Source organism: Anabas testudineus, chromosome 3, assembly GCF_900324465.2.
Source record: "Anabas testudineus chromosome 3, fAnaTes1.2, whole genome shotgun sequence".
Classification (NCBI taxonomy): domain Eukaryota; kingdom Metazoa; phylum Chordata; class Actinopteri; order Anabantiformes; family Anabantidae; genus Anabas; species Anabas testudineus.
The window spans coordinates 7,831,181-7,840,924 of NC_046612.1; the positions used below are offsets into that span (position 1 = coordinate 7,831,181).

Genomic DNA, 9,744 nt, shown 5'->3' on the forward strand with positions numbered 1-9,744 from the left:
ATTACACAACAAAGTTAACAGATGGCTGACTGACAGATTTTGACTTTACATTAAATAATGCTTACAGTTTTGTGTGTCTACAACTTTCAGCTTTAACTCCTCCCAAACCTTCAAACCTCCTGAACATGCCTGGTGCCAGTGTTCCCTCACCCAGCCTCCCGACATCTGGATTGCCCAACAAGCCTCCCTCCTCATCATCCCTTGCCGTATCCAGCCCATCCCAGAACAGCACATCTGCTTCCCGCTCAAGCCCCACCTCCACATCTAACTCCACTTCCTCAACCACCCAGCCTGGCTCCCGGCCTGAACCCCATAAAGAACGTGAGGCTGAGAGGGTAAGAGAGAAGGAGAAGCCCAAGGAAAAGACAGAGAAGCCCACTACTCCATCTTCAACTGGAAGCACCCCTGCTCCTTCTACTTCTGCTGCCAGCGCCAAGAAGGAAAAGCCAGACGCAGCTGTACCAGCCACATCAATGCCCACACCAGGCATGGAATATGTGGTAGACCCTGCCCAGCTTCAGGCCCTGCAGGCTGCTTTGGCATCAGACCCTACAGCTCTCCTCACAAACCAGTTCCTGCCCTACTTCATGCCTGGCTTTTCCCCATATTACACCCCACAAATTCCTGGGGCTCTCCAAGGGGGCTACCTGCAACCAATGTATGGTATGGAAAGCCTCTTCCCTTATAACCCAGCATTGTCACAAGCACTGATGGGCCTGTCTCCAGGGTCCCTGCTGCAGCATTACCAGCAATATCAGCAGAGCTTGCAGGAGGCACTACAGCAGCAGCAGCGGCAGCTTCAGCAGATCCAGCAACCCAAGTCGAGCCAAACTCCAGTTCCCCCTCAAACCTTGGGGGATCGCAAAGAATCTGCCAAAGATTCAGTGAAAACAGAGGAGCAAAAGGGCAACCCCCATAGCGAACCCCTCACTTCCTCCTCCTCTCATACAAAAGTACCCTCTGAGCAGAAAGAGATGGATGGCAAAGCTGTGGACTCCCAACTAGATCAGTACATTGTCCCCAAGGTGCAGTATAAACTGGCATGCCGCAAGTGTCAAGCAGTTTTCACCAAGGAAGACGCGGCTATTACCCACCTTAAATCTAACTGTTTTTTCGGTCAGTCTGTGGCAAATCTGCAAGAGATGTTGCTGCGTGTCCCCGGTGGCGTAGGTGCAGGGGCTGGAAGTCTGTATGACTGCCTGGCTTGTGACACTACGTTGGATGGGGAGAAAGCACTCAGTCAACACCTGGAATCGGCATTGCACAAACACAGAACAATCAAGCGATCAGCCAGAAATGCCAAAGAGCACGCTACTAGTTTATTACCTCACTCTTCAGCCTGCTTCCCCAATCCTAACACCGCATCTACCTCGCAGTCTGCCACTCATCCCATCAGCAGCCCCCCTCCCCCGCCAACAACATCAGCCACTATGTCATCCTCTGCTGTCTCCTCTTCCCTGTGCTCCTCTTCTAGTACCCCACTCAACACCACAGCTGCCGGCAAACCCTGGCCCCAGGCCCCTTTCTCCAGAGCTTTAGCTGGGAAGCCCAATGCCAGTCTCTCCTCTTCTTCCTCCTCCTCTTTTCCTCCAGTGTCCTCACCCTCAACGGTTACCTCAAGTTCATTGAGCACCTCAGGAGTTCAGACCTCGATACCAACAGACGTCTTTACCGACGAGTCTGACTCTGACAGCAGTCAGAAGTCAGCAGACAGGCTGGGCAGGATGGCGGAGGAGCCACAGCAGCCTGGCTTTGTCAAAGACAGTAGTAGTTGTAGTAGTACTCTTGCTAGTGTAGGAACAGACTCCATCAGATTGTAAAAGAGCTTTCAGTGATGGACAATATTTAAAAAACACTAAAAAGAAAAAAAAATCACAAATGGAAAAAACATAAAAAGCAGCAATGTTAAAAATACATTAAAAGTATTCAAACCAATTTCAGAAAAAAGATGTGTAAAGACTAACTGCAATTCCAAAGCTTGTAACCAAAAATTTAAATGTTAGTGGATTGTTTTCCCATATCAACATGCTGGTTTTCTTTTTTTTTGTTTGTTTGTTTTTGTTTTATTCAACTGAAATACATGCATTCTAATATGTGAACAGAAAACAGAAAAGATCGCTGCATTAATGCTTTGGGTAATGGTAAAGGAACGCTGTACTGTATGGCAATGGACTGTCTCAAAGTTGACAACGGCCCAAGAACCCTTTTGAAGAAACACAAGTCAACAAGCTGTCCCTTTGTTTTGTAATAATTTCCTACTTGATAGCACAGTCACAAAAAGCCAGTATGTACTGTATGGGAGAATAGTCTATCAGTTTTCTTGCTATTTAAGCATTCAGATACCAATGGCTTGCAAAAGTTAAAGAATAATGTAATGTCTATTTAATTCTCAGGTCAACAGCTCACAGATGTTTTTCTGTTACAGAAATCCATGTTTTACACATTTTGTTTCCAACAAGAGATGAGCATTTTTATTTTCTTTCAGAACTTGATTTATTAATAGAATTTTAAGTTTAATGAAATTTTAATAAGGCATTGTTTCTGGGCATTTAAAAAGGGTAAATGATTTGCTGATTTAATGTTAGAAATTCTTTTAAAAAAGGGGGAAATTGCACTCCCACTATACCCAGACAAGGAGAGCATTGCGGACATAGAAACAGGCGATAAAGAGTTTTGATTAAAAAAAAGAAAAAATTAAAAAAAAAACAACCTTCTGTATTTATAATAGATATGAACATTTTTGGTGTTAAGTAGATTGTTGCATTGGAAATGAATTTAAACAGTATGGTAGGTTGAGAAAAAAAAAACTTTGTGTACATTTAGCTTTTGTATTGTCCAACTTTAAGACGCTTCATTTGATGTTGTCTTGGTCATTCCAATAGACTAGATTATGGACAGGTAATTTATCTAAACCTTATTTCTGTCTAATTCTCAACTTCTTGGGAAACATTCACCCAAACGCCCCATCTGACAAGGCAGGATCCTCTTTTAGAATTATTTAAATTTTATGGTTTGGTTGGTATTGCGCTAACCAAGTCAGGAAAGATCCTGGGTGAAATACTGAAAGTTTAATTTAATTTAATTTTTGTGTTACCTTTGTGCACTTGTCACTGTCTGACTCCTATTTCTCATTCTACTTGTTCCTCTCTTCGCACTTATTTTCTCAACTCTCCTGTTTGTAGATATTCACACTACAAAGCAGGTCTTGTGTTCTTCATGTACTGTGGCTACAGTCTTTATTTTCATTTTTGTTGTCATAAATGAAAATGAAAAAAGAATACTAATAATAATTCTCACGCTTTAAGACAAAAAGAAAATCCAAAGACTAAACACTCTCACCATTGGTGCATAAAGATGAGAAAAGAGGCTTCTTTATACTTGAGAATTTGTTGCTGTTTTTAGAGGAAAGAAACAAAGTTTTAAAAGATAAAGGAGTACGCATCAGAGTTGCCGTTTTTGCTTCTTTGCAAGCAAACAGGTGGCTTCTTTACGTAAATACCAAAAACCAAAAAGGGCCCTTGTCCTTGCATTGTGGAGTAGCACCATTACAGAGCCATTGCAGTTTGTAAGATAGAGGTTATTAATCTTTGTTTGACTTTTGTCACATTCAAATGTCCATTTTTTTTTTAAAGAAAATGTATAAGGTCTGGTCTTCAAGGACATAACGTTCTGCTGCTAATGTAGAATTTTGAAAGAAAAAAAAAAGAGAGTACCTAGATGCATGCTCATTTTGCTTTTGGCTAAGCTTTAACTAAAACAAACAATAAACCAATTTCTTGCCTCTGCAACACCTTTTTTTTTTTTTTCTTGTTGCAAAAACGGAACTTTGAAGACTGTGAATATATGTTCCAAAGGACATTTTGCCGATTTTTTTTTTGTTTTTTTTGAACAGACCAATGTTTAAAGCCAATGATCTATAACGTTTGTAAAGAACAGTGCATTCCAAATATCACAATGGAGTTTTCTTAAGCAAGGACTGATCCTATTTCATTTAATTGCTTTTAATTGTCACAATCTTTTCTCATTTTTAAAGTGACTGTAAACTGTTGTGTAAATTTTTTGCGTAATTGGTTGCTGAACAAAGTGACCTCCATATCATTTTGTGCTGGCATGGAACATTGCTGAAAATCTCCATCCAGTCAAGGTTGTTGCTCACTTGTTAAGCAAGTAATAGTGGTTACCAAAAAATGTATATAATACATCTGGTACTGATGCATCTCATAGGTTTAGTGACATTTATGCCAGTCAACATACAACTAGTCTCAGAGGGAAATGATGGCTGTTTTGCTTAAGTATTGTTACCCCCATCCTGGGAAATCCGCCAGTGACTTGTCCCATGTGTCTGCAGGGTGCCACATCCACATATAGATTACAGGTCTTTAAAGGGACTTCTTCATTCCAAAGCATTATTTCTAGAAAAAGTAGGAGGTTTTTGAAGATGTCCCTTGGTTTCAAGTAATTAGGATGCTTTCATATCCAAAGAAGTCACCCACTTCATATTATTGCAATGGAAATGGATTTGCATAGGTACCCCTGTCATCTCACTGATGATCTGATTAACTAAAATTTTTATTCTTTAAACCAAAACATATTTAAATTTGTGAAGAACTACTTTTTGGCCACTATTATATAGCCAAAATATTTGTCCTAGTAAATACAAGGCACAATCTCAGACGTGCTACATCTTGCAGATGTAGATGTTGCAATGTGATTTGGTGTTAATATTACAGCATGCTGTTGAAAGTCAGAGTTGGTCTGCAAGCTTACTACTTCTCTAATGTCCTGTTCCCTGAAATACTGTTCATATGTACTTGCTTATTTAGAGTATTTCTTAAGTTGTACAGTTTTTCTCAAATATGTTTGCTTTATTTTAATTTTCAGATAATGTCAGACATGTATTGTTATTTTCTTAAGTATTTGTATTTTAGTTTCTGTATATTACTTTATCATAAATTAACACTAGCTTTAATTTGAATTGCTGAAATTAAGAAACAGACAAAAATATGACCTGGCCACTTTATATTCATTGTCTCAATGATACTGTTTGCTCTTATTTCCTAAGTGTAATCTTGTGGGCTCTTTTGTGGAAGACAAAGTTAAGATCTCTACATTAGATTCACCCAGCATGTACTGTGTGTTTGTGTGTATGTTTCATAAGAGCCAGCATCTTCTTTTTTCCTTGTTTGCCTTTTTTTATGTTACACACCAAAACAACCCGAAAACAAAGCTGACTAATGAATAACTGAAATTTAGAAAATCAAATTTTAAGGATAATGATCATAAATGAGAATGACAATACCGAAGCACTGAGCAGTTTTTATTTTGATTGAATATATGAATGTGGCCAAAGCTTTATGCAGTTGAAACAAAAAAGAAAAATAAGTTGTGCCCCTGATAAGTGTATATTTTATTGTGGCACAAAATGTTATTGTGGATAAATGCATCCACTGACTTACATTGGGATACTTGATTTTAATGGACATTGCAAAGAGAGAGATAAAGACAAGGTTTTGCTGTAGAGGTCATCTTTTGCCCACTGTGAAAACGAACGTGTACCTGTATACAGATATAGATATATTTAAAACAAGACATCAACTTTTTTGTTTTTTGAAATGAAGAAGGAGTGAAAGAAAAAAAAAGACTCTGGGAAGCTTTGGGGATTTTCATTAGGAGGACATGAGAGGCTGTGGGCACACCAAAACTGGGCATGGGAGCCAAAGGCAGGCTCAAAACAGCTTTAAAACCACCTCCTTATTTGATTACTGACAACTCTGTAATGGAAATGGACTCTGGAACCAATGGACGTGTGAGACAGAGAGGAAAGTCCTTAGATGAAACTGAACTTAAGTGGCTCCAGCTGCCTATTTCTCCTTTCTGTCCGTCTCTTTCTTTCTCCAACTCTGCCTCTGCTCTTTGATGGACATTTTACGAATTTCAGGACAGGATGGACAGAGATGCTTGCTTCATTTCTCCTAGTTCATGTTGCTACCCGTTTCATTTCCTTGTGCTTGTCTCTGGTTGACAAGTAAAGCTCTCCAGTCAAATGGCGGCTCACCCCTCTCTCTGTTGATTACATAATCTACAGAGAAATTAACAACAGAGAGAGGGGACGGGTTCTCAAAGCTGTCATTCTTAAAGAGGCAGTTACACTAAAAAAGCGTATTAACCAAAATTAACAAACTAACAACCAAACAACCATTTGCTCCAACTTCAAAGATGAACTGTTACTTGGAGCACTCTGTTCCTTTTGTGACTTCTGGTGCCACAATGTTTTTTTATGCTTTTAGTTTTTCTTTTTGTTTCCTTGAATTACTCCTCATTCGAGCCTCATAAGCATGGCTCTGTGGCTCCAGGCAGCCCATCCGAGGGTAGAAAAAACAGCCTTGCAATGTACAAAAAAGAGCAAGTTAAACCAAAAATGTTGTTCTTGATGTCTTTTCTATACTGTAGTCTTGTTAGCTTTTTTGTTACTGTAATTATGATGAAGATTTCCAAACTGTACCAAATTACATGGAAACTAACATACATACAACCACATGGAACTTCAGACTTTTAAAGAAACTTTTGTCACAGAACCTTGTTGTCCTAGTTAAGTTGATTGTAGATGGTAATTGAATATACTCCTTTGAAAAATATTTCATCAAGTATGTTTCTTGCTCATTGTGATACATTAAAAAAGTATGAGCATAAATTGCACTGGTTTGGACTCATTTTTGAGTATGGGATTGGGCCGAATTCTCCAATGTTTAAAATTACTGATTTCCTCATTTACTGAAAGAAATGTATTTCATCTGTAAACACCTGCTTTTTTATTGTGATCATGTATTTTCACACATATTGTAAAAGACTAGTCAAAAAATACTAGAGCTATGAAAAGAAACAACATTTATATAACTATTTTAAACTACTCAGTGTCACACTTAGCACTGTAGATTATATCACTTTTATCAGCACCAATAATATCACCTAATATCTCTTTGAAAACAGGTAAATTAGTAAAAGCAGTGAAAATGTAGTGGCAAATAGGGGCATATGATATGACAATATTAGACTGAATGATTACAATGTCTCCATTATCTGCCTTTATAGCAAATTGTTAGTATAATGTTACAGCGCAGTGTCTATCAGTTGCAATTCTATGGCCTACATCCAACATGCAGCGGGACGTATGTTATGTCCCCCTTTTAGCAACATATAAGGGGGAATGATGGATGACAACATGGAGGAACTGATTCCTAAAAAGAATTTGGCATCGATAATATTGAATATTGAATTAACAGACTTTCCAAACTCGACATGGTGGAAAAAACAGTTTGCAAACAATTCTAGCAACAGCATTTGAGAAAGGCTACCAGGACAGGGAGGAGGTGGAAAGGGGTAACTGTGGCAGGAATGTTTATGATTCCTAAAAAAACTGGAAGATAAAGGTTTCGAAATAGTTGATACGCAGTACTAGATACCCATTCTAAACTATTTTTCCAATGCAGCCATTAAGATCAAACACACAATTCAAAACTGAGTCTGACCATTCATTTAATTCACAACTTGTCTGTTATTTTTGTCTATTAGGTTTTGCTACCCATGTATATTTTATTTTAATTTATATGTATCATGAAGAAAAAAAAAACATGGTATATTATTGCCATAGATTACAAAAGGGGCTGTTAGCATGTCTCACAGTCAAAGTTTATACAGTCACACTTCCTGCACCTTTCAAATGCTGCTTCAATTTTCACTCTAGAAAGAACAATACAAAGTGCACAGCAAGCAATAGGTGGTTCAATGTATAGTTCAGGGGATCTGGGAATTTGGACAACTCCCAGTGCAAAAAAAGTAGTTCAATTCCAACTGTATAGCAAAATTCAATTCTAAGCAGATAATGAGGTAGAACAACCATTTGAACAGAATTATTAATTTAAAATTAGGTGAATTGTAAAGATTGGAATTTATTAACACAACAAGTTCTCTTCGCTTCTCTAAACATTCATCAAGAGCATCACAAATACGATCCGACTATACTTTAGCAAACTGATGTCCTCTGATGTGACCTCAGTTTCTTTTCCCCGTTACTTTAAGGCAGAAATGACCTATATTAATAGGCCATTATTGCTGGTTTTGCATGCTTACTATTGCAACTAGCTGACCTATGCAACTTATTATATTAGAGAGAAAAAGCTTAAGATCAAAGTTTTATACACTGAACACTGTCTCGTAAACTATGTTAATCATGACACTTTATAAGGAAATTTTAGAAAGAGCTGAAAGTGAGGAGGAAGCAAGTTTAAGGATTTCTGTATCAAGCAACAGGCAAAATTGATTGGCCATGTTGAGCCAATCAACACACAAGGGCACATCCCAAATGAATTAAAAACACCCTAATCCGATCAGTGTGAAAAGCAAGGCCATTTCCTTCAGAGGCTAGGACCAGATGGCACTTTCACTTAGATGCTGCGCTGAAACAGGCCAGGCCTAGTCACACAGTGTGAAATTGGGTTAGCGCCCGAGTCTAACATAGGCCCTGGGCAATGTGAGCTTCCACATTCATTCTCCGCTGGCCTTAAGGTACAGGCCCCACCTTGCTAATCTTTGGCCCCATATTTAATTGTCATTGTCAATCCACCTCACAAACTCAGTGACTACAGTCTGGGGGGCAGCCGACAGCTTCCCAGAGTAAATTGTCTCTTTACACTATTAAAGATAAAGAAGATAATGTTCTTCTTTGCAACACAGAGGACAAGCCCATCTCCTTGGGATAGAATATCACAGACAGTACACTCTGACCCAAAGTGGGTGGTGTTACCATGCTTAAGTCTCAGTTTTTGTTTTGTTGGAATCGTGGCTTTTTGGGTTTTCCTAAGCTCTTGAGGATCAGTTTTCAGCCTTTGTGAGAGAATAAAATGGTACAAATGTTGGATGATTCTTGTCAAGAGGAGTACAAAAGCAGTGGTTGTGCTACGTCATCTTGGGCCTTGTCCTAAATGAAAAACAGAGTTGTATAATGGCTGTTGTGCTTAAAGGTTGGTATTACCACTTGACACCACAAAGGCAGAAAATGAGGAGCAGAAACTGTAAGGCAAACCACACCACCACACACACCAGCATCCAATTCTAAACTACTAAGGTCATAGCATCCTTACTTAAGGGTACAGGAAGTTGGTATTTTTGTCAAAATAGCCAAAAATTCAAATCTAGTGAATCTACCTTTACATCACTAACAGTAAACCTGTCAGAGGTTTTAGGAAAATGCTAAGTGTGGAATTGTATGTGAAGTGTTCTGAACTGCACTGAAGTAACAAATTGGACCATGTCACCAGCAGATACTGTGGACATATTGGATACATTTGCTACTAAGCCAGTGAAAGAACCAGCTAAGCTGAGCTGCTTTGCACATGAGTAGTGTGATCTGCCACTGTCAAGGGTTAACCCCTGATAGGTAGTCTGGTGAAGTCTGAAAGCAACCTAGTCCTTCTTTCCTCTTTACATCCCCCACAGCTCTTCCCTATTTTCAACCCTGACAAACAGTTGGGTCCATAAATAATGGGCCACAGATATGTTTTTTTGGATTTGTCCTCTGCACATTCATAATATTGAATTTGAAATGAAACCCTATATATCTGAGGCAAGTCAAGACTTTCAGCTTAATTCCAGGGGTCTAACAAAACTGTGGCACTAATCATTTATGAATTACAGACATTTTCATACACAGCCACAGCTTTCTGGTGGCTCATAAATAATGGAACACAT

The 9,744-nt window shown here is 38.8% G+C and overlaps 1 protein-coding gene across 5 annotated transcripts in view; it reads left to right on the plus strand.

The window, feature by feature from the left end:
- zfhx3 (zinc finger homeobox 3) overlaps positions 1-6,691 on the plus strand; it is a 130,672-nt gene extending 123,981 nt beyond the window's left edge. For all 5 annotated transcript variants that reach the window (XM_026379010.2, XM_026379015.2, XM_026379014.2 and 2 more), the window contains one exon: positions 91-6,691. In XM_026379010.2, coding sequence (XP_026234795.1) covers positions 91-1,820 — 1,730 coding nt within the window. In that variant the 3' untranslated portion in view covers positions 1,821-6,691. The remainder of the gene's footprint in view (positions 1-90) is intronic.
- The last annotated feature ends 3,053 nt before the right edge of the window (positions 6,692-9,744 follow it).